The 25,905-nt window shown below is 43.4% G+C and overlaps 1 protein-coding gene across 2 annotated transcripts in view; it reads right to left on the reverse strand.

Annotated features, from left to right (window-relative positions):
- Window positions 1-6,751: 6,751 nt before the first annotated feature.
- The window catches only part of ANKRD12 (ankyrin repeat domain 12), a 418,715-nt gene continuing 399,561 nt past the window's right edge, over window positions 6,752-25,905 (reverse strand). For both annotated transcript variants that reach the window (XM_069216617.1, XM_069216611.1), the window contains 2 exons: window positions 24,159-24,254; window positions 6,752-8,015 (listed from right to left, as the gene is read on the reverse strand). In XM_069216617.1, the coding sequence (XP_069072718.1) occupies window positions 7,830-8,015; window positions 24,159-24,254 (282 nt within the window). In that variant the 3' untranslated portion in view covers window positions 6,752-7,829. The remainder of the gene's footprint in view (window positions 8,016-24,158; window positions 24,255-25,905) is intronic.

Below are 25,905 nucleotides of genomic sequence, written 5' to 3' on the forward strand. Positions count from 1 at the left end.
AGATGCTAAATAATTAGAAGAATTTATGTAAAATGCATTAATATATCATAACTGGATGTATAACCTATGTTTTGTGTAAATCGGCATTCTTAACTTAGCCGAACCAAAGGCCTGGTTTCACTGGGCCTTGCCTGCTTATAACGTGAAGACTCGACGAGGCTTGCGAGGACTGGTAACCGGAGTGAAGGACCTTGAACTGTGCAGAGTTCAGATGGCTCTGCTAGAACATTCTGCAAATGTACCAGCGGACAGGAGATGATGAAGACAATTTGATACAATTATGTGTAGTGTAGGCTGAATGTACTTTCCCAGGTCTTGAACAATGGAAGCACTGACTAAAGACTTGTATGCAACAATTTCGCTACGTGAAGAGCCGGATGATGTTCTCATCACCAGGAGGACCAATTAAATTAATGGAACTTGAAGCCTGAGCAGACATGTAGATTCAGTAAACAGAAACTATAGGTTAGAGTCAACATTTCTGATAAGTCGACCAATTAGCAATTAGTGGGATGGACTGAGAGACCTTAATAAAAAGTAATGACAAGGGGAGTAAAATCAGAGCGGAGAGGAAAAAGTTGATGACGTCAGGAGACGCTGTCCGAAGTGCTGATAATTGGGCTTGCACTCTGTGAGCCTGATACTTTGCTGACTACTGATGACCTGGGGATGAAGACTGACTCGTTGCTGATCCATCTTGGATAGGTAGCTATGAAAATGTGACTGATTAATTTGTGCCTTTTCTTCTAGGTACCAACTGCGCTGTTATACAGAAGTTTTCTCTTAAATAGATTTTTTCCAAATTAATGTTTTATCCAAATTGTTTTCGCATGAAGACCCACATGCTGATGCTAATCTTGGTTAGGTAGGTGACAGGGGAGACGTTGACGGTGACAACAGACTGACGAAATTGCATTGCTGAAATACTCCATTAATGTTGATAATCGCTGATTAATGAATCGCTTTGATCGCCTGTGATTCATTTGGGTAAATAATATTTTGTGATGACTAATAAAGCATTAATAAATGAAGGAAAAGCAAATAAAGATCTTGACTAGAATTGTAATCAATAGGGAATACAAATTATTAACCTTTTCCAGTGAGTGATGGTTATTTTTGGTTATTAAGGTTTCCATTCTTGGTTACTGAGTGTTAACAATGATTCATTAATGTCGATTGTTGGCTTAGGGATCACTGCATGACTAGGATACTCTATGTGATTCAAAAAGGTTCATCGACCTACACGCGTCCCCTTGTAAGTTTACTTACAAAGGACCAGGCGCGCTAGCACCTGTGATGGTATTCAGGTGCTGAAAGAGGGGGAAGTGTGGTGAGTTGGGCCATCGTGGAGAGCAGCCGCAAGGAGCCTTGAACCCAAGTTGACTCAAGATCTGTGGACTCTGCCCGCCTCCTGTGGTGAAGTCACAGTGGCTTCTGAGAAGTGGATCACCGACCGCTTCCTTTCCCAACGCTAGGCCAATACTGAGGTGACAAACGGCTAGGATCTAGCCTCCAGGTTATGGGTGGTACACAGGTACCGTCTCCCTAGGGCTGCCTCTTGGACTGCAGCTGACATTGAATTTGACCTATTCAAAACTACCAGACCCTGTTTTGCGCAAGGTGGGATGGGGCCCTCCAGTGTTTTGCGGGGGGCTGTGGTGATGAACAGAGGAGCCCAGCGAAACAGGGAGACTTTGGCCAGGACACTTCTAGGGACCATAGAGCAGCCAATGAGTTGGCGACCTAAGAGGAGCTGATCTGTGGGTGTTTGCTTACATAAACAAGTGTTTGCTGGGGCAGAGGAACACCATAAATTTATTCGGGTGGCCGAGGAGGGCTTGCTCCCCTCATGCCTGTGGAACTCTTGGGGTGAGATCAGACTGTGCTTCCTCCTCCTGTTTGTAACTGGACTGCCAATGTATTTACAGACCTAATGGGAGGATTGGGGCATACAAGAGTGACAACACGCGTTTTCTCTCAATGTATGTGAGCAATACCTTTATTTACTTAAGACACACCAGGCACTCAGGTCCTCTACTACTGTAGGCGATGGAAGATTTCGGCTCAGTCTTGGTCCTTCATGTTAATAAATATAAGAAAGTACTTTTCCTACAAGCAGAGTAGGCTGGGAGAGAACAGAAAGACCTCCCCGACATGGAACTCACTTTGGGGATGAAGGTGTCTGGGCATATAGATAGCACATGACCCTGAGAATCTATTTAAGTGTACCATAGGCAGAATTTTGCTGAGACTTGGGGACTCAATAAAATTATGGAACATGCAACTGATTTCAGTTATGGGCAGGATTTCACATAGTAAAAGTATGTTCTTCTCGCGAGAATCCTTTTTGTGTAATACCCCGTCAACATTCTTGGAACTAAATAGTCTCTTGATTTCCTTAGTATGGGCTGGCAAAATGACCAAGGTCACACTGGAAAATCTGAAACTCAACAGAGGTGGGAAGGTATGACTCCTAGGCCTCCAGATGCACTACCTAGCGTGCTTTTACAGTACACAGATTTGTGATGCAAAGAAGGGCAGGATGGGGAAACAAGATATTAAGTGGAGTGGTAGAGGAGGCAGAGATTAAAGAACAATTTATGAGTGGCTTGCAGATACTGGTGGTCTGTCCCTTTATAGTATGACAGGTAGCAGGGACATGGGAGTTGGTTATCAAGCAAGTACTATGTAGACTATCATATGCTACAACCCTTTCGACAGGTACGAAGTGCATGAATGTGCAACAATGAATGTAAGGAGGATGCCTGTCATTACAGGATCTTTACCAGGATGGTATATTTGTCGACTTTGAAGAGGTGAAATGGATGTTTAATCTGGGCCCGGGTCAGTTTCTACAGTTATCAAAAAATATCCAAGACTGTTTGAGATATGGACCAACTTCCCATCAGAACTGGTGGAGTCACACACCCCGACTCTCATATTGGACGCTGGTGTAGTTTACCACTCGAGGTACGCTGTCAGTGGATCCCTGATTTATAGGAACTGCTCGACGGACGGGGAATGGACACATGCCTGTGTAGGAAAAGCCAGTAATGTCAGATTTAAGCTTGCACAGTTATTACCTACACAGCACCTACCTTATAACCCAGAGAGTTCATAGAACCTTTCGTAACCGATCTGAGGCGTGCCTGCACTGCAGTACAAGGCCAGAGACCTTTTGCCACATGACCAGGAGTTGCACCAGCCCAAGAGACTTTTAGGACACAGTAATTGAGAAACTTAAGGGGGTGACAAGGATACTGCTCCCTTAACAACTAGGCACTGCTTGCTGGGACTGATACCACTACCAGAAAAAGGCACCAAATTCTGTAATAGATTTACATCCCTGGGACTTCTGTTGGCTAAGAGACAAACAGCCATACATTGGCTATTCCCAGCTCCTCCTCAGCTACACAGGTGAAGGGCTCATTTGCAGGAATGGGCTATAGGTAAGGAACCTCAGTTGTGCAAGGTGGGATTGGACGAGATTGCGTAGAGAGACTTGGGAATATGGGAAGAGATGATCGATCATCTAGTGTACATCCTACATGCCCCAGAGACTCAGCTGATCGCCCATACAGATAGTGCCCCAACCGACTGGAATTTCCTTGTAAAAAGCAATTAGGTCCGGCTGAGCCATGGGACATCAATGGCATGTCCATTGATGGCTGCATCTTAGAAACAAGGCGGGATCAGGGTGCTCTAGTCTTCAGGCCTCTTGCTAACCATCTAAACAAGAGTATACATACTGATATACATGATTAGAATGTTGTTTGGTTTTGCACTCACTGATGCCTGACATGAAAATACTACTGAGCCTCTCACAAGTGAGTATACTGATTTGCTGTTGTCGTTCATTTTCATTATCGTTCAAAAACAAATGTTAAAAAAAAAAAAAAGTGTATATTTACCATACTGCACAAATGTAACTCCTTGTGTCCTGGTTTTGGTTAAATATCTTTTTTGTTAATGCAAATATACATGAAAATTACTATGGCATAAAACTCTTCATAAGCATCTCAAGGAAGGTGTGAATTTTGTCAGCAGGAGAAATCCTCAAAGGAGTAAGTACAGGTAAATATTTTCTGACTGAAGATAACGAAAACTGTGCCTGGACGTAAATAGTGCCTGAAGTGTGCGAATCTGTATTATAATGAATAAATGTGAAGCCCCTTGGCGGAATGCAGTATCTTATCAGTTGAGTGATGACAGAAGTGGTGCCTATGAAAAGAACAAGATATTTAATGTGTAGGAAGCCGTCTCGGAAGTACAGAAGGGATTGGATGTGCAGGTATTGTAGGGGGGAGTAGGAGCAGATGTAAGTGGAATCACTGGCAGTGTAGGAGGGAACTGGTCACCAGGGTACAGAACTATCAGGAGGCGTTGTATGTTCTGGAGGAGTTAAGGACCAATTATAAGGTCCTGGAGTGCCAGAGATCTCTACCATTGCAATGATTTCTCGGTTTGCAGAGTAGGATCTTAAATACTCTGAACCAGACATTGACACCAGATAACTCTGAGCTTCTTCAACCAAGATGAAAAAAAGCTACAGATGTGGCCTTGAGCGTTGTATGTTTTGATGTGGATTGCTCTGACTTTAGAAAATGCTTCAATGTTGCAATTGTGTCTCTCTTGAAAGTCAAGTAATATGCAAACTAGTTCTTAATGGAGAAAAATCTGTCACTGTACCTGTTCTCGATGTCATGGACCTCAATGCCAAATGGGTGTATTGGGTCTTGTGATAGAGAAATCTTTTTTTGGATCCATGTCGAGAGGATTCCACAGACGCAGCAGTAGGAGATAAAGTGGAAAGAGTCTATTTGCCAAGCTCCTCACATCTGCTATTACATGGTTCTTGGAATCTCTTGGCTTACTGCTTACCATGCAGCCTGACATTTTTCTATGTCATTTGGAGTTCTCATGGACATGTTCAGATAGAACTCACTTTTTTTGAAGAACAGGCGACTCAAAGTCAAAACAGTGCAGACAGACAGTGCTTTCTCTGCCTTCTATATCCCCAAGGCTAAGCATTTGTTAAAAACATGTGCCATTTTTGTCAAAAGGAAAACTATCTTCAGTACGAAAAATTCTGAAAACAATCTCAGACTTAGGACATTTAGGCAAATCAGAAATATGAATGTTTCAAAAGGTCTTTCTACAAAAAAAGTCAAAAAGGTCAGTGCTCCAAAATTCAGACATTGGAAAAGAGAACTGGAGCAATTGCCACTGGTGAGCCATGATGAGTTACTAGTGGTTGTGCCTCCTTAAAGGACAGTGAATAAAGAATTAGGGGCAGCCAAATAACCTGGGCATAGTGGTACTGGTAAAAACACTGCTTGCCTCAGATTAACTTCAGACAATAACGTCTACTGGTGGAAGCCAAATTATGCAAGCCTCTTGACACACCAAATGATAGAAATACACACAATACCTGATTCAAGACATAATACATGTTCAATTATGTACTCAATCTAAATCATCCAAAACTGTACTACTTTGTAGTATGTGCTCCATGCGATGATGCATAGCAAGTAAATAGTGATTAAACAATATATGCATGGCGACAGGCACTCATCAAGGGAAGACATAGGTTAGGAATAAAAACCTATTTTTTGGGTGTATACAACACAATTCTTCTTAAGCACAGACAGACTACAACATAGGATCATGCTCTGAATGTACATACCTAATGATGTTTTTATCCCTAATAATAGACATCTACAGGGTCTTCACCAGACACATGGTAACATACTCCATCTCAGGTATCAGCTGGCTTGTAAAAAGTAGATGGTACTCAATAGAACATCCAGCAGAAATCAACAAAGGTTAGTTATGTGGTAACTAATTCAGTGTTGCTGGAGGAACATACATTAATAAAGACCAACAATGGGATGAATCTGAAAAAAATGAATGATTGTACTCTAATTCCCTTGGTAGTTATATAAGCATATATTAGGAATTTCTAGTATTTAGATTATATCAATGGTAAGCTAGTGAAAAACCTAAACCATGTTGCTTATTGTTCGATTTTGCACCATATCCACCTCAAAAGACGCTGATGGCCCTTATTTTTCCAAGTTAATCAGAGGGAACCGTTGTTTAGCAGTGTCCTTACATAACACTGCTAGATGTCCCATCTTGAGACACTACAGCATATCTAGTCACATTGCCCTGGTTTCCCCTTAGTTTTCTTCTAAAAAGCGTTGTGAAGCCTTACTTGCCTCTTTCCGTAATCTAGTGACTATTCTAAATTATAATTGGCTTTTTTTTTTTTAAAGGAAAATCCAAAGTTGTAGAAATATATTCTTCCTAAAGGTGTGACATAATCTAGATTGTGTTTTAAAATGCACTTACTGTAGATATTTTGTAAATATGTGTGGGACCCTGTCTATTCATGGGTATGAATATTCAGTTCTATGAGTATCAATGGATAGCTCCTGAAGAGATTCATGTAGTCAGCAGTGAAATTTGCCAGGGAACACAAACTTGCTCATACTTCTCTATTGTGAAGTATACTTAAACTGGGTTCTGTAGGACTTGTTTTAAAATTTGCTTTAAGCTTAAATATTTTATTGGAATTGTTTTTTATCTTCTGTGTGTTTCAAAAGAGGGCAACCAGAGTTAAGCAAGTGTGTTTTAGAGAACAAATGAATATATCTTTCTTGTGACCTGCTGTGCATATGTTCAGTTGAACTCAAATAGCTGAAGTATGTATTTTTATTATTAATAAGACAACACTGCAGTGTACTCATTTTTTTAACATAACCAATAAAATTTAATAAACAATATATTTACAGGTATTTACAATTACTCAGGTAAATATTAAAATAGACATTTACAATTTTTGTGTTTTTCATTTAGTTCAAAGGCATTTTGTCGAAAGAAAAATAGGCCTTGCTTCATGTCCATTACATGTTTTTTTCGTTTTGTTTTAATTAACAAAAATATCCTCAGCATAGTAAGTCATTGGTATGGCATTACAACAACGAACTAGTTCGCACAATGTCTCTGAAGTGCTGCAACTGTTGGTGAACAATTACTGATACAACTGTGCTGGACTGAGGAAACATGCAACACAATTTAGTCACAAATTAAACAGTCAGGTTGATAAACAAGCTGAATCAAACACATCCCTTCATAACATTTTGTCAAGTACAACACAATAAAAGGAATAGAACCTACAACTTTGGTCCATTAAGACAAAGACAGAACAAACAAACAACTTTACAATTAAAATATCTATTTCTTTTTACAAGTTCAGTTATTTACATGGCTATGTACATCTGCACAATATATATATATATATATAAAATAAGTTATTTGAGGTTTAAAAGACAATATTACACATTTACAACCTATTTATAAAACTTTGGGCGGATAACTCCTTTCTCATTCCTTGATTGCTTTTAATTTATTGTGTATAGCTTTGCTAGTACTTTTCATGATGCAGACAGCAAATCAACGATGGACATAATTAAATAAATGTACTTTACCTCAAAGGCCAATCTACTTTCCATCAAACTATCAGCTTCCAGCGCTGTTAGATCTTTAACAAAATCTTCTGTAAATTTAAAATACGCTGATGGTGCTTATACTTATTAACAACTATAAATAAATGTTGTTTAAAGAATACTATTCCAATTTGGGTATCTCAAATCATATTTCCAGCAGACGTAGTGCACACTGCCCTTTTGTCACCTTGTCCAAGAGTGGCCACCTTCTTTCTTGGGAAAGGAAGTATAGCTCGCCACTGTAAGTGCTATATTTTCACAGCTGCCCTGTGCACATCAAGTCCTCACTTAACTCATTAACATGGCACTTGGAGGCCGTCATATTGGTGTTAGTTCAAAATCGTCGTTGACATCAACAAGAGGAACGTAGAACTCTTGAATATCATAAATAGTGACAGATTTGTAGGAGGCAGGATCCATTTCCTGTAACTTGAGCTGCCATTCCAATCTCTGCACAGCATTTAAAGCTGCAGCTTCATGTTGTTGCCGCATCAGAAGGCAAGTCTGTGAAACAAAGTGAAATAAAATACAAACCGGATTATTGTATCATTAAAAAGTTATCATACAGCGTTAATAATCCAATTAGCAATTCCTGAAAATATAACTCTCCTTTCTAAACTTACATGGAATAAACACGTTTAGAGATTTTATTGTTAACATTTGTATCTAGAACATTGATTTATATTTCCGGAGACATCCATCCAAATGCAGAGAAATCATAACATCCTCCTCTATATTTTTTAATAGGGAAAATGTGCAACAAAACAGAGTTTAGTAACCTTACACTTATAAAATGTTCACATTTTATGGCAGCACCGAAGGCGAGGTTCCTTGTCCTAGTCACAGCAGTAAACAAAGTGTAACAGAATGTCAAATACAAATGACCATATTACCCAGATAATCAGGAAAAAAGGTCACAAATAAGACTACGGAACACGTAGCAACGGAATGAGAGCATAAATAGGTACACGTCTTTGCACATGAAAGGTTGTTTCTAAAGGACAGCACTGCACAGGTCTGATTCTCTTCGTTCTCTACGAAGGAGTTAGTGCCAGTTAAGAAAACATGACGTGGGTTTCACTAGGACATATATTCCAATCTATTAATCAATGTTTTATGGTGTTTTTTTTAAACAGCATTCAATTTCAATGTATTTACTTTACTTTATTTTAACACGAGTTCTTTTAGGTGCAGTTGTGACTGGTGGCAGCAGGTACTGACCCCAAATGGCTTTGGTGTCTGCGTATTACCACCACCTGGTAAACAGTGATCCCTTTTCATTCATACAAATCACTCTTCAGTTTCTGCACCTCCAACTGACAAACCTAGGTTGATAGACAGACTCTGGGGTCAGTAGACAATGAAATCTACTCCCAACACAGCGGCTAGACTTTTCTCTGGGGAAAGATGTTTTGAACACATCACCACCACAATTAAGCAACTTAACTTGCTAACTATTGAAGCAAGACGCATTTTTAAAACGGCCTGCATAACGCACAAAGTTCTTTATACAGGAAAGCCAAACTACCTCTCAAACTATCGAAAAATGGCCAAAGGAAGCCCCTGCTAAGTCCTAACACTTTACACCCGATTCCTCCCAAATGTAAAATAAAAATCACTTGCCTGTTCCTTCTCTGGAAATGCACCTGGAACTTGGGATATCGACCTATACTCAAAGATCTACGTGACAATCAGTCATTCCTCTACTTTAGAAAAAAAACAAATGACTTCTTCTTAATAAATACCTGAATACTCCCACCTAAAACACTTGTAGTACTGCCTTACATTCTCCTTCTGAACAACTTTAACCCGATCATCACTACCTCTGGAAATAACTGATAATTTATTCCTCCTACTCCTGAAAAAAAACCGTCTACCTCTGGAAATTGTTAATCTCTCTATTCCAACGTTTATTCTTTACTGTAATCACTTACTATATGTATTACTCGGTATGCCTACACTTTTCTGTGCTTTCCTTGTAGATTGTATGTCTATCCAAAGTGTGCCAGAATCCGCTAAATGTTACCATATGGGCGGCATTAAGAGCACTTTCATGAAGAATGGCCACTAAGGGAATACCCTAGGAGAAGGCCAGAGCCTAAAAGCAAGACCAGAAACTGAAAATGCCCACCCAGGTTACAGTACGACCGTCTCCTCAGTTGTTTTTAGGATAAGGGATTAAGGCAGTGCTTAATTTGTGCTTGTTTGTACTTATTTTTGAGAGCCGGGGCTTATTTTTCTGCCTCAAGCTTTTGCAGCAAGCAAAAGACACAAATGGGAAAGACGGAGGAAGAGAAAAACGAAAAAGCGTCACAAAGAGAGAAAGCAGAAAGCTGCTGAAGGGGCAGGGAGTGGCTGTAAATGGATTAAAAAGGCCCGAGATGGCTTCAGGATTACGCCGCCTCAGTATTCCATGTTTCTACATTTAATAGCAGAAGCCGCTTGTTCAAGAGGAGGGCTTTGGGAACCAGCACATTTTTATTTACAAATTAAGCACTGGATTAAGGCTCCTTCATCTAGTAAAGCCAGAATGCCACACACCAAGGTTGAAAGGTCAAAGCGTTTGCTGCAAGGAGCCAGAAAAGCATGAGAGCCTCGAAGAACATTGAGAACAGAACGGAGGATCCAAGACTGTCAAATGCAGAGAAGCCTTTTGCTCGTTACATACATCCCCCATAAGAAGAAGATAACTCCAGTCTGGTACCTAGTTTCAGGTTGCTCGGTGGAGACTGTAAAGGAAAACAGCAGGATAGTCCAAAATTTCGAAAGAAAAAGGCAGAATGCGTACAGTTGTAGGGAGCGAACCTCAACATTAAATCAGAAGAAATGAACCATAGAAAACTGGTCTTAACATGGGGGGGGGGGGGGGGGACTGTAGGCTAGGATTGTGTGCAAGCTGTATCACAAACCCCACAAAAATCATGCCTAAAAGCATGCGACTCACAAAGGATAGATTCAACCTGCTAAAGCAGAGGTGCCATCAGTGGCCTTAAGAGCAAATAAGAGAAAAGCAGATTAAAGGGGGCTGCCTCATAATAATGTCACCCAGCAAAGAACAGTTTGAGCGTGCGTCTGTGACATTACAAAAATAACCTGCAAATGCTACATAAGGCATAGGTCAGAACCCTTAGGGCAAAATAAAGAGGTTGAATGTTCCTTTTTTTTGACCAAGTTCCACCATCCAATTAATTAGGTACGAATGTAATGTGAAGGAGGGGTGACTGGAAACGAAAGAATTATGTCTGGGAATTCCTCAACTGATTCTTCCAAGGGGTAAACTGAAGGGCAAAACCTTTGTAAATATGTCCTACCATTGTATTTCCATCTGTAACATGACCTTCCGATTTAAGAAAGTCAGCAACCACTGAGAAATGGCCAGTCAAGCATATCAGCCTGCCCTTTGGACAGCTCTTATGTTAAGGGTGGTGCCACTGTCTGAAAAAATGGTTTCCGCCTTCCTCATCATCAAGATGGGCAAAGAGGCCTCTCTAATACATTGCTTATTATACTACCCATTGGACTTAGTGTCACAACTGTTCTCTGATGCGCCATCCCCTTATCAACCACACTGTCAGCAATATCACCTGATCTGGCCCAAAGAGCGGAGGATCTTCTACGAAACATTTCTTGAAGAAAGAAGAGGATGAGTTTATCAACATCAGGTGAAGCTTGATGGAAAACAAGGGATAATAGCCTGATGTACAGGGACTGGTAGCCTCACAGCACAATTAGAAGCATTTACAGCGTGCTAATGTCCATGGCTATTCCAACTTTATCAGCGTGGAACTCCCTAAAGCATTTGTCCATGGTCTGCTAGCCATACGCTAACCACAAAGTACAGAAACCACGCATGCAGTATATAAATACAGAGAAAGAAAAAATTCGGAACATTATTTGAATAAGACAACGAGACTCCGGATGCATTGTGGGATGCCTATGTACGCACTCATCAATTCAATGTTATGGAATGTTAACCCAATCTGTGAGAAACAAGATGGCTGCTGCCAGAATAACATACCACGGATCCGGCAATGCAATGGCATTGTGTAGCGAATCATACATAGCTGCTAGCATACTTAGCTTTATTAGTCTCAACACAGTCTCCCACAACACCCTCATCAACAGACTCCACAACCTAATACAAGAAGACACCCTCAAGTTGATTGCCTCCTTCCTCACAGGACGCTTCCCCCCCTACACTTCAGCACCCAAAGACATCATCGGCGGCGTACCGCAACCCTCAGCCTCAACCTGTTTAACAGCTACATGACCCCACTCGCAAGCCTCGTCAAATCCCATGGCATCAGCATCATCTCCTACGCCGACGATATGCAACTTATCCTCTCCCTCACCAATGACCCAGACAACACCAAAACCAACTTCGCTAACGCCATGACCGACATAGCCAATGGGATGAGAGACAACCACCTCAAGCTGAACTCTGACAAAACTGAAGTACTCATCTTCGGGAGCAACATCTCCGCCTGGGACAACAGCTGGTGGCCAACCCAACTCAGACCCAGCCCTATCCCTACCCCTACCGACCACTCCCACAACCTAAGGATTGTCCTCAACAGTCAACTGACCATGAAACGTCAAGTCAACATTATTGCCTCCTCCTGCTTCCACACCCTCTGCATGCTCTGCAGAATCTTCAAATGGATCCCCACTGAAACCAGGAAAACCGTCAAGCAAGCCCTCATCACCAGCCCCCTTGACCTCAGCAATGCCCTCCATGCCAGCATCTCCACCCAGCTACTCAGTAGACTGCAGACCATTCAGAACACAGCAGCCCAACTCATCCTGGACCTCCCTAGATGCACTCATATCACACCTCTCACCTGAGGAACCTCCACTGGCTCCCCATCCAGATGAGATGCCAATTCAAGATCCTCACCGTCACCTACAAGGCCCTCCACGACCTCTGACCCTCTTAAATTAACCAACGTCTCAAGTTCCACCAACCCTACAGACACCTCCACTCCACCTCTCTCACACCACCCGTATACATTGTAGTCGCTGTGGCGGATGCAACTTCTCATACATCACTGCAAGAGCTTGGAACGACCTGCTACCTCACCTCCGGACATCCCCCTCACTGACAGACTTCAGGGAGAAGCTTAAGACCTGACTCTTCTACTAAGCACAGCGCCCAGATACCCCACGGGGAGATAGCGTGCGCTATACAAATGTGTGATTGATTGATTGATTGAAGCACTACTCTTTGTAAAGGCAGAGTCAAATGCTTCCCCACCCCATCCAGGTTCAACCATGTTCCAGGAAAACAGAAATGGCGCTAGATGGTAGGGGTAAGATGCTCACTTGCTGATGAAAAGGGGGTCTATAGGAAATTTTGGTTGTCTTCTCAAAGAGGAAATCTGATGCATGACCCACTGTGCCCAAAACAAAATCTGAGTAAAGTAGCTGAAGAGTTGTTCCCTTAAGACACTGCAAATACTATCCACAGCCACTGAAAATGGCCCCTTTAAAGCATGAGTTTGTAGATAAGACAACTACTTATGCATGTGGGCAGAAATAGCAATTCTTCCTGTGAGAGACTGCCCCTATTATATATATTTTCCTTACCCATTGGGGAAGAATAATCTGTAAAATTAGATTAACACAGGTGCCTAATATCCAGGTGTAGGTCAATGTCATTGCCAAAGAAGAGGGGCGGATTAGTAAAGCTCGCCTTCATGTGCTTTAGAGAATTAAGGGGGTCATTCTGACCCTGGCGGTCATTGACCGCCAGGGTCAACGACCACGAGAGCATCGCCAACAGGCTGGCGGTGCTCTCAAGGGCATTCTGACCGCGGCGGTTTGGCCGCGGTCAGAAAGGGAAAACCGGCGGTCTCCCGCCGGTTTTCCGCTGCCCTCAGGAATCCTCCATGGCGGTGCAGCTTGCTGCACCGCCATGGGGATTCCGAAACCCCATACCGCCATCCTGTTCCTGGCGGTTCGCCTGCCAGGAACAGGATGGCGGTATGGGGTGTCGTGAGGCCCTAAGTCTTTTGTACATGATAGGTAGAAAAATCTTTATTCCCTTACAAATTGCAAAGGTACACCTTTGGGCCTTCATCCCACCCACCCCAATGAGAAGATTGGTGCCTTGGATAGCGAGAAAGGAGTGCGAACCAACAATAAATGAAGAGTCTGTGGCACTATAACATTGCAAAGGGCACTGGACGCCTACTTCTTCACCATCAAACCCATTCAAATGGGCCTTTTAAAGATCCATCCAGTGAAGTGCCCACTGTGGGAGTCAATTGGGATACCAAGAGAGTCACAATGCAGTCAGACTCTGTCAAATCATATGGACTGTAAGCAACATGCAGCAACTGGACAATGCCCAGGATAAATGGAAGAGTTACAGAGAAAAAGAAGCCAGAGGGGAGCCAAGCATTCAAAGTACCTTTAGTGGGGCTCATGTAAAAAAAGATTTCCAAGCACAAATCTTTGGTGCACAATTATAGGGCAAAAAACCTCTCAGCCAGCTGAGGCCAGTTCCCATCTTGTGAAGGTATCAATACTGTTTGTCCTAGAACTGGTGGCACTGGGCTTTTGCTTGTGTTCACATTTAACCTGATTTGATTACCCTGGCTCAGCACAATAATCTACTTTGTAGAAGAACAATGTTACTCTGCAAGCAAAATATGTTATCTAGTTCCAGCCAGGGTATATTTTCAGTGAGAACATGCCCAGGGCACTTAGATCTAGTAGACAACTTGGGTGAGCCTGGCAACACTACGTACACTGGACATCACAATGCTGATAACAGCACCAATATTATCAGAACAAGAAGGATCTTTAGTGCATGGGACAAACAAAGGTACTATTGGAATGCATGGGCACAGCAGTGCAAGCAATGTTATGGCCACTTAAGGAAGAAAGTCAGTGCCTGGAGTGTAAAACACCACAAAGTGTCCTCCAGTTAAACCGGAAGCAGGTTGAGGTGTGTTGCACACTTCCAAGTTTCCTCTGTTATAACGAGTCTGGTGTAAAGCAACTGGCAGTTTCATTCCCGATGGACAGAACATACCGTTTGGGAAAAAAAGATTGTTCGGTTTATGGAAATAAAGACCTATTAACCTTAGAATATAGAGGTCTTCCGTGTGATTGAGCCATTCATTTTTGTGGGTTTTGGAGGCTGCAAATTAAAATTTAAACATGAAAGGCCACAGAAGAAGTAGTTTAGCTTATCCATGTAGGAGAGAGAATTACAAAGCACACAATTAGCCCAAGTGTGCCCATCCCCCCATTATGGCGACAAAAATGTTGTGGCTAGGATTCATAAAAGGACACTAAGACAATCATCATTTTATGAAGCTTGTTAATTGATTAGATAAAACTTGTTAAAGGTGTAATTACGTGGCTTCATCTAGGAGAACGAAAATCAGCAAAAGGAGTGGACAAATGTAAAGCATCTGTGAGTACTTACAGTAGAAGGAGAAGGAGTGCCATAGGAAAACCACTAGGTGCAGGAAGTGGGAGAAGTATGCTCCTGGGAGTCTAGAGTTTGTGGCACTAGGGCATTCCAAAAGGTATGTCTGGTGGTCAGAAAAAATAAAATACTTTTTGCACAGTAAAAGATGGCGATAGCAGATTATGGCCCAAAACAAAAGTAGCGTCTGTAAGGGTGAGAAAAGGGATTTCAGAGTGGGTTCTTTAATTCTGGAGATAAGAATCTAGGCCGGGGTGTAGAAACCCATCATGCCAACAGAGGTAGATGCAAATTAAATTCTCAATGACACTGAGAGGCTAATCAAGAAATCTGTAATCAAATAAAGTGTTGTGCAGTCTTCATCTGACCCCTGAGGAATTATATAAAGCATGCATAAATCTCAGCAAAAGCTAATACTTAAGAAAAACTGCTACAGGTAATGTTGCCTAGTATTTAAAGATTTCCTCTGGATCAGCACAAAGAAGACCTGCATTCCTATTCAAACGCTGAACCTCGCTGTTGCTACAACTTTGCTCTTCTTTTTGCACTTTAGGAGAACTTCCAAGCCTGTCTGTGTCTGTTAGTGTCTGAGGTGGCCTTCCAATTTTTGCCATCTGGAAGATCTGAATCAATCAAGACCAGACCACTTTGTTGCTCTTACTCTTTCACCTTGAAAGCTCCACACAAGTCAATGAGCGCTGACTAACTCTGCTATTGTGATATTACAGTACTGAATATCTCATGGAGGGCCTGCTGTGCCCTTGGTGTCTTCTGGCACCACCATATTGCCAACCCAGTAGGACTGAATTAACAGAGATCAGCTCCCTGCTGTCAATGGCTACTTGCATTTGAATCCCTCCCTGCCCCGTACCTTCACCAAGAAAATTCTGCAGTCCATCTGTGAGCACTGATTAATTCTGTTGTTGCTTCACATTTGCTCTGCACATTGCACTTTAGGAGGTCTTGCTTACTTGGTGGTGCCTGATGGGCTTCTGGTATGGAACTCTTGCCATCCAGCAGGTTGCAAGAAACAGACACCAGCTCAGCCTAGTCAATGGTGGACCACCTGTGAGCCTTTCCCTACTCCCATCCTTTACCTTAAGGTCTCAGCATGCCAAAACCTGCAGAAACTGAGGGCCATGGGCCATAACCCACAGGATTACATTTAAAAAAAACCAAGATATCTTTATTGTCATCCATCTGATTATTTATTGGAAAGATTTTCCAAATGTATATGGGAGCTAAATGATCTTCACTGGAGGGGCCTTATTAGAAAATTGTACATACCTTATTTAGCACCAAAATGTACTAGATGACTCACCATGATATGGTGCAGGAGGTGAACTTAGTGGGATGGGAATTGCAACAGCTCTGTATGTGTGTACCTTAAGCTATGTTGAATCCCTATTCAATTATAACAGACCCCAATGCAAAGTAAATGCTTGAAGTTTGCTTTTCCTCTACAGAGATGTGTTATGCAAACGCTTTGTTTGGATCTAGGGTGTGTGCTCCCCTGTGGGTGCCAAATTACTGGCCCCAAGTTTTACTTTCAGCTGCGTAAACGTAGGCAAATCAATTGCTGGCTGGCTTATGTATGGACAAGCTAGTTGTTAGCAAACCTTGCTGGTCGTACAGTTGTTGTAATTAATTACATCCTTGTTTAAGAAATATGGAATATCACATGACTCAATTACTACAATACAGCAAAAGTAGGTTAATGAACAAGTTACTTAGTTTCGGTAACGATTTATCTGGTAGGGACATATTGCAGTTGCAGAGTCCCTACCTTGGAATTTCCCCCAGGCATCAGACTAGATCCGGAGATTTTTCTTTGAGCAGTACCTTTGCGCGCCATCAGGTGGCGTCTGTCAACTCCATGTGCATCTTTGGTGTTGTGCTCGCCATGATGACGTTGTGGTCGAATACAGGCACCACCACAGTGTGCTGACGTCACTTTTTTTTGTTCACATTTTCCATGCCAGTAGTGCAGAGCCATGAAGAACACTGAGAATGGTGTGCCAGAACTAGGGCCCTGAAAAGGGAATCTCTGTCCCTAGAAATCAGTTTGCAGAGCGGGGAGGATGGGTGGGTTGGTAAGGAATATGCAACTAGAATATGTCTCTACCAGATAAATCGTTACCAAAGGTAAATAACTTGTTAATCTGATAGAGAATTCTAGTTGCAGATTCCTTACCTTACAATAGATACCAAAGCAATGCCATCCTCGATTGTGGGCTGCAAACGAAGATCATACTAGAATGTTCTGCAGGACCGAACGGCCAAACTAGCCATCTCTGCAGACCTGAATGTCCAGGTAGCAATGCTTAGTGAATGTGTGCAGGGATGCCCATGTTGCTGCCTGTCAGATATCCAGGACAGGAACACTGCCTTTGGAGTGAGCACGCAAGCCCTGAGGGGGTTGCTTCTTTGCCAAAGCGTAGCACATTTTGATATAGTACAGTCAGTACCCATCGGGAGATGGTATGCTTCTGCACCATCTTCATTTTCTTCACACCCACATATCCAAAAAAGAGTTGCCCGTCCACCCGGAAATCACTAGTACGATTGAGCCAATGCTCTTTCTGGATCCAGATGGTAGAGCCTCTCCTCTTCACGAGTGGGATGTGGGGGTGCATAAAAAGTAGGCAAATGATGGATTAGCCTATGTGAAAAGGCGTAACAACTTTAGGAAGGAAAGAGGCCCTTGTACGGAGCACTACTTTGTCAGGGTGGACAGACGAAAAATGGTGGCTTGGAAGAAAGAGCTTGAAACTCACCCTGGAGCAGAGGTGATGGCAACAAGAAAAGCAGTCTTGATTGTAAGAAGCCGCAGGGGACAATTGTGCAGCAGCTCAAAAGGGGCACACATAGGGTAAGTTAGGACCAGGTTCAAGACCCACTGGGGCATAATGAATGGGGATGGAGGAAACAAACGGGTGAGTCCCTTAAGGAACTTTCAAACAATGGGAGACTTGAAAGAGGAACGTTGATCTGGCAATCTAAGAAAGGCCGACATAGCCTATAACTAACCTTTAGGGGTGCCCAAAGGAGAGCCCTGCTGGGCCAAAGAAAGAATGAACAAGAGAACCCCAGAGAGAGGTGCAGAAAGGGGATCAACAGACTTGTTGGTACACAATGCCACAAATTTATGCTAACAGGTGTATACCATTTTGGTGGAGGGATGCAAGGATGCCAGAATAACATCACAAACTTTGAGCAAAGGGCCAAAAGCTGTCAACTGCTGCCGCTCAAACTCCTCACAAGAAGGTGGAGACTGGACAGGTTTGGGTGGAGAACCTTCCCCTGCTGATGCAACAGAAGGTCCTCCCGAAGAAGCATTCTGATCGGAGGATCCGTAGCCATGCTCAGTAGCTCTGGATACCATACTCTTCATGCCCAGTCCAGAGCCACAAGGATTACTTGTGCCCAGTCGCTCTTGATCTTTTTCAGAACTCTGGGCAGAAGTGGTATAGGCGGGAAGGCGTAAAGAAGACCTGAGTTCCACTCGAGACGAAAAGCATCGCTGAGAGGATGACGCCTTGGAAACTCCAACATGCAAAACAGTTGACATTGTGCGTTCCCTGCAGAGGCAAACCAATTTACCCAAGGCTCTCCCCACTTGCGCCACCTTCGGATGGAGACGACATTCGTGATCGATTATGCATAGATGGTTGAGTTTATCTGCCCAGGCGTTCAGAGTGCCCACCACATGGTGAACCACCAGGATTATGCTCGGATGTTACAGCCACATCCAGAGGCACACAGCCTCTTGGCAAAGAGTCCACAACCCCACTGCGCCCTGCTTGTTGCAGTACCACATGGCGGTAGTGTTATCGGTGAACACTTGAACCACTTTTACTTTTAGAGAGGGAAGGAATGCTTTCAATGTAAGCCTGATCACCCGGAGCTCCAAAATACTGATGTGGAGTCTGGACTCCGCAGGAGACCAAAGACCTCTGATCTTCGCCTCTCCCATGTGGCCGCTCCATCCCAGGAGTGACACATCTGTTAATACAGTAAGGTCTGGTTGGGGAAGGAGAGGGATCTGCCATTGACCCACTTGTGATTCGAAAGTCACCACTGCAGGTCTTTCGCAGTTCCCTCCAAGATCTGGACCATATTGGAGAGATTTCCCCTATGCTGTGCCTACTGGAACTTCAGGCCCCACTGCAAACCCCACATATGCCATCTGGCATGTGTCACCAGCAGGATACAGTAGGTCATAAGGCCCAGCAGCCTCAGAGTCATTCTCACTAAAATCCAGGATAGAGGCTGAAACACTGGAATCATAGACTCAATATCCTGGACTCACTTTTCGGGAGCATAAGCCCGAAACTGCACTGTGTCCAGAACAGCTCTGACAAAAGGGAGCGTTTGTGAAGGAATCAGGTGTCACTTCGACATGTTTATAGTGAACCCCAGCAAGTGAAGAAGGTTCACCGAACTCTGAAGGTGGGAGACGACTGTCTGGGGCATGTTTGCCTTCAATAGACAGTCGTCGAGGTAGGGGAAAACTGAAACCCCTAAACTGCACAGATGAGCTGCAACCAGCGCTATCACTTTTGTGAATACCCGAGGGACGCTGGTAAGGCCGAAGGGGAGCATGGTAAACTGAAAGTGCTTGCGACCTACCATGAATCGCAAGTAGCGCCTATGGACAGGTACGACGGGTATATGGAAATTAGCATCCTGCAAGTCCAACGCTACCATCCAGGCTCCTGGGTCCAAGGCAGACAAGACTTGAGCCTGAGTGAGCATTCTGAACTTCTCCTTCTTGAGGAAGAGATTGAGGGCCCGAAGGTCTAGGATAGGACATAGGGCATTGTCCTTTTTGGGCACCAGAAAGTAGAGGGAATAATAACCATAACCTACTTCTGCTGCAAGGACCCTCTCTATGGCTCCTTTGGCCAAGAGAGCTGTGACTTCCTCATGGAGAAGGGATAAATGATCCACAGGTAAGTGGCTGTAGGATGGAGGTATGGCCGGAGGGGCAGTCTCAAAGGAAAAGGAGTAGCCCCTTCAGACTATTTGCAAAACCCACCTGTCTGTTTTGATATATTCCCAGTGGGGCAGGTGATGGCAGATTCTGCCCCCAAATGGTTGGAGATGGTGGGGTGGTCTAGGAGAGTTTGGAGGCTACGCCAGGGGTGGACTAGGCATACTTCTGATGCCCTGTCCCACGAGCCCAATGCGTTCTGTGTCTCCGGTCACGCAGTGGCAGAGTAGCATGCTTGGCTCAGTGGCTGGCAGAGAAAGGATGGGACAGGGAGTCCACTTCTGTGACCATGAAAGGGGGGGAAAAGCGGTCTGTGTTGGGCGAAGGCAGCCGCGAGATCAAGGGACCAAGCCGTAGCCCAGGACTCCTTGAACCTCTCGAGTGCTGAATCCGCATTGTCTCTGAAGAGACAGGTGCCATTAAGAGGCAAGTCCATGAGAGACTATTGGACATCCCACGAGAACCCAGACATCCTCAACTAGGCGTTGCGTCTCGAGGCCATAGTTCACGCAACCGATCTGTCCAGTGAGTCAGTAGTGTCCAACCCAAAATGAATCATGAACTTAGCCACATCCCTCTCATCAGCAATGGCTTGGGAGATAATGGTCTGGGCCTCCTCCGGGGCCTGCGGCAATACCTGCATTACAGTATCCCATAATGAATGGGTGTAGCGGTCCAAAAGGCATGCAGTGTTCACGGACGGCAACACAAGACCGGAGGAAGAAAACATTTTCTTCCCAAAATGATCCAGTCTTTTTGATTCCCTATCCGGAGGAGTGGATGGGATGCGCCTGAGCAGTAGTTCCCAACTTTTTGACTCATGAGGACCCACTACTGGAAGCTGGGGACCCCCCAAGCAAATTCTACAATTTAACTTTCAAACATGAAAACAGTCATTCACAAAAAACACACAAACAAGTTCAAACCAAACAAATACTCAAATAACTAAAGATATAATTGTTTTATATTGACAAATTATGCAACAATTGAAAAACGTCAATGGGAAGGTTGGTGCTGCATCTCAGCAAATAACTGTTCAGTGTTTGGTTTTATTTAGGAAAGCTGAATCCTCAGGTCAGATTCTATATTTCCCATGCAATTTGTTCCTATTTTTTAGGTACACAGATCTGAGAAAGCCTTTTCATACAATATGTAGTAGGGAAAGGAAGAAAAACCATAAGGGCCTCATCTCTCAGTAGCCTCTCTGCCAAATTTATTTCATTTGTTTTATAGCACCTCTCATACCAGTGTAGGGTGTTGGAGCACTTTACAGGGGACTACAAGGTGTAGAATTCACATGCCATCCGTACTGGTAGGCATTTTCCGAGTGCTTGGTCTGGAGAAGCACAACCTCAGGACTCAGAACATAACACAGTGGCTAGCGCTGGCTTTAGTAATAATGTATTGCTATTCAAGCAAACCTTTTTTCACAGCATAAGGATAATGAAAGACTGGGGAAAAACATAACTTTCTAATTTGTTCCCGCAGTACTGTGTTGGCACTTCATATCATAGCTCACTGGGCCAGATTACGATTGTAACTTATGAACTGCACAGTGACAAAATAATCTCTGTGACAAAAGCAGTAACCCGCTGTGCTATGCACATAAAATACTTTTCTTTGCACGACACACGTTCTTTGCAGCAGGCATATTAACTATCTAAGCTAACTTAGACAAGTCAAAACTGTCACTAGACAAAACGTCAATCTCTGTCCAGCAAGTACATTAATCATTAGAGTTATCATGACACATTTATTTTTTTGTCGGAAAGCTTACAAGATACTTTGCAGTGCTTTTAAAGCTGCTGCACAAATGAACTAACAAACATAAAACACACAGGTTTCTGTAGAGGCCTCGAGCTGGAGAAGTGCCCTCCTGCTGGCTCAGGCCTGCGTAGCCCCCTGGGAATGTGTCACGGACCCCTGGGGGTCTTCGGACCACAGGTTGGGAACCACTGCTCCAGAGGAAAAAGAAGCCAGGATAACAAGGCTCTCAGGTGTAGGGACAGGAATTTAGGGTTGTTTGGCACAGGCTGATGACGGTGGGCAATGGTTATATTCACAGGAGCCCCTTTGATGGGTCTGGACCAGGTACCCCTCTGTGAGGGCTTCATTGAAGGGTAAAAGGTGTTCCGAAGTGGAAGCTTCAGGCTGAAGCACCTCAGTCAATAGGTTAGTCCTAACAGCCGCAGAAGGAAGCTCAAGGCCACGGATTTTGGCTGCCCTACTGCTCACCATAGAATATGACCCTCCCTCTGCCGTAGCCATGGTAGGTGGAGAAAGCATGCCAGCGTCTGGAGAAGTATCCAGGCCACTAACCTCGCCCAACACCCGTGCCCAGTCCATATCAGGGTGGTCAAGGTGGTATTCCAGAGGGTCCAGCGACCCCTCCAAACCTTTCTCATATTCATACCCATAGTAAAGAGTCAGAATCCAACCTGGGGTGAGAAGACCCCATCGAAGTCAGATCCGGTGTCGATCAATGCTGTTCCGGCTCCGGGTCATTGGGGATGAGGGTTGGGTTGACGTCGATTGTGGGCCCAACCGGCGTCAGGAGTGTCAACATCTTTGGCGGCGCCAAGGAAGGTCGCGCTGGCACAACTGGCGTCAACACAGATCTGAAGGGGCCCTCAGTGGCCAAAGCCACCATTAGTGAACCTGAGGGGCCCCTATCCGATCCCCTAGGCCCTAAAGGCGCCACAGGGGAGTCGGTCTGCCCAGATGATGCACATGGCCTCGTAAAACTTCTTCAGCTGGGCAGGGGAGGCTCCAGCTCCTGGGAAGTCGGAGGTGCGCAAAGCAGATCCAGAAGCAGGCTCAATGGACGGAGGCCTGAAGTGTCGACGCTCTTCCCGCGTCGGCTGAGCAACGGTGCGAAGTTGAAGAACGTTTAACCTTCTTTAACTTCTTATTGTGACCAGAGTGTCCCAAAGATTTAGAATGGGATGACGAGGAGTGGTGATGACTCCACGGGCGGTCTCAAGACCTTCCTCTAGAACGAGACGTGGAGTGATATAGAGTTGAGGACCGGGCCGCCATGAGCTTCAGGGACCGCTCCCTCAAAGACTTTGGGTTTATGGCCCGGCACTCAGAGCATGGCTTTGGGTCATGCTCCAGACACCACAAACACATGAGGTGCGGATCTGTCACCGACATCATCTGTCTTCCTTGACAAACTTGACGCACCAAAAAGTAAAAAATAACTACAAAAAGATTAACTCTTCTCCGGATCTGTGTGAGGCACGGAAAAAAAAGAACGGACGTCAGCATGCCGGGGTGGAGCCGATATATGACCACGATGTTATCACTGCGACCACAACGCCAACAACGCATGCGGTGTTGACAGACGCCACCTGTCGGCATGCAAGGGTACTGCTTGAAGAAAAATCTCCATATCCAGTCTGATGCCTGGGGGAAATTCTAAGGTAAGGAATCTGCAACTAGAAGCCTCTATCAGATAAGTTAAATCATAAGTCACTCTCTATGTTGTACCTGTTTCAGGACATCTAACAATATGTGAAGGGATAGAAATTGCTGAACCCTTAAGTGTTTCAAAGTGTTTTTTAGCATAACAAATTAAATCCAGACCCAATTCTACACTGCTGCCCAATCACAAGGATGATCAAAGGATTCATGCTAAAAAATAATCAAAATCACTGAAACAAGTCTGGCGACCATTTCGGTTTGTGCAACTGTGGAGCCGGCATAGCTAATATTTCCCAAATGCCATTACCAAATTCTTTGTGTGAAATGCCAAGAAAACTACACCTATGCCATCTCTTTCATTTGACCACTGCATTATAAACATAGTAAATGCACGGATATATTTATTAGTTCTTCTTTCTCTTCCAGTAGCAATTGTGATGTAAAAATGATGGATATTTTGAAATGAGTAGTGATCATTTAATAATATCTATGTCTAGATTTCATATCCAAAATCCTACATGTAGAATTCAGATTTAAAATAATTATATATTAACCGTTTAAATTGTTTATGTAAGTTGGTTTTCTTTCAAATATATTCTTGCAGATCAAATTAATTCTGAAATAAAAAAGGAGATGCTTTTGATTCGCACAAATGCCTGTTATTCCTCCTTGACTACAAGCATTGATGTCATGTGTGACTTGTAGTGAATCATCAATATCCAATAATGTTAAATTCTTTGTTTGGAACTACAGATCACATTCTCTATCCAGATGAGGTACTTACCTTCAGTTTGTCAAACTTGTCATCTACATCTTGTAGCCATGACATAAACTGCCGTGCATTAAAACGATCACGTACGGATGTTTTACCATCATCAATCTACAACGCAGATAGAAAAATAGAGGTGTTTAGACTGGAATAATTGTTGTGGTACAATACTAGGTATTCAGTATGCATATAAAGAGAAAAAACATTAAATACATAATTATAAGTAAGGGATGACACCTAAAATATAAAGCTACATATAACTAGAAGTCACACATCTGGTGCTTTAGGATCTTTAGCAGACATTTCAAGTAGTGGGAAACATTTCAGGGAGCCATCGCCAGGTATAGGCTTTTGTTTAAATATCAATATGTTCAACTTAACATTTACTTTATATTTGATTTAAAGAAGGTTTCACAAACAAAAACATACAATAACCAGATGCAGTTTCAGTAAAAAAGTTCCATAACAATAACACTATATTTCAATGCAGAAACCTGAAAAAGATGTGCTAAAAACTGTAAAAATGCAGTATACTACTACAATGATGTGATAAAAACAATGAAGTAACCACAGGATAACTAAGTTCCCCACTGGACAATATGGGAGGGTTGTGATTCTTTAAAGAAAGCAGAACCCCAAATATGAATACATCTAGAGAAACAAATTGTGAGGTTTTGAGGGAAATACCCATGGCATCATAAAAAGACAATACGTCACTCAACTGTTTCTGGGCCCAGGTCTACCATCTGCAAAGATAGTACACACAGACATGGAACATAAAACTGGAACATAAAACTGGAACAGAGAGGTAGGCAGGAAGAGACAACAAGCTGGTAGGAGGAACAAAAGCAGACTGAAGACAGTGCTGCTGGAAAGATTTTCAGTGTGGGAATGCTGGACATTGGTGCAGGGATGTGGAATTCCTATCGCCCGACGCCCGGGACATCTTGTTTGGGGTCAAGGGCAACAAGATTTTATGTTTACTTTGTCCTTGGGACAAGCAGACCCAACCCTCTGCAGCACAAACCCTTTGGCTGCCTGTTTACAGAGAGTGGAACTCTCTGCAGTTGAGGTAATGTGTTTCCAAGAGATAATGCTGTTCGAACTTGTATTTATGGTTCATTATTTGAAAACCTTCATTATTAGGGTGAGTGCTGTAAATAAATGTTTTAATGTCACACTTCACTACTGACGTTGGTTCCAGTACAAAAAAAAAAAAACGTGTATACACATGTTTGAAAAGTTTAGGCTATGAGGCTAAGTATAATGCTCCCAGAATGCTCTCTGATTATATGCAAATGAAGTGTCATTTAGTAAAATGTTTTGATGCATGCTAGTATTTCCCAAAAATATTTCTAATGGAAAATCAGTGTAACCATTTTCAACACGATTATGGGAAGCATGAAAATAAACAAACACTGACAAAGCCAACTGATCTGACATATTTGTATAAGTCTTTTAGTTTCATCAATGCGTGTCTTGTTTTGACATGGCTTTTGTAACACGTTGTGGGAGCTACCAGGTCCTCAACATTGTAACAAACACTGGCAAAAACCCCCCAAAACTTTTTTTAACTCTAAAAGCACATGTTGCCACCAGTGGCATAACAAAGGCCCCGCAGCCGCCCTCCAGGGGGCCCCTTCAGCACAGCACCTGCCCTGAGAGAGTCTGGAGAGGGGGCTCCTCCATGTTCTTTGCAAAGGGGCACCCTCCAGTTTCATTACGTCACTGATTGCCACTGTAGTTCCTGACACTGAACAAA

Source organism: Pleurodeles waltl, chromosome 2_1, assembly GCF_031143425.1.
Source record: "Pleurodeles waltl isolate 20211129_DDA chromosome 2_1, aPleWal1.hap1.20221129, whole genome shotgun sequence".
Classification (NCBI taxonomy): Eukaryota; Metazoa; Chordata; class Amphibia; order Caudata; family Salamandridae; genus Pleurodeles; species Pleurodeles waltl.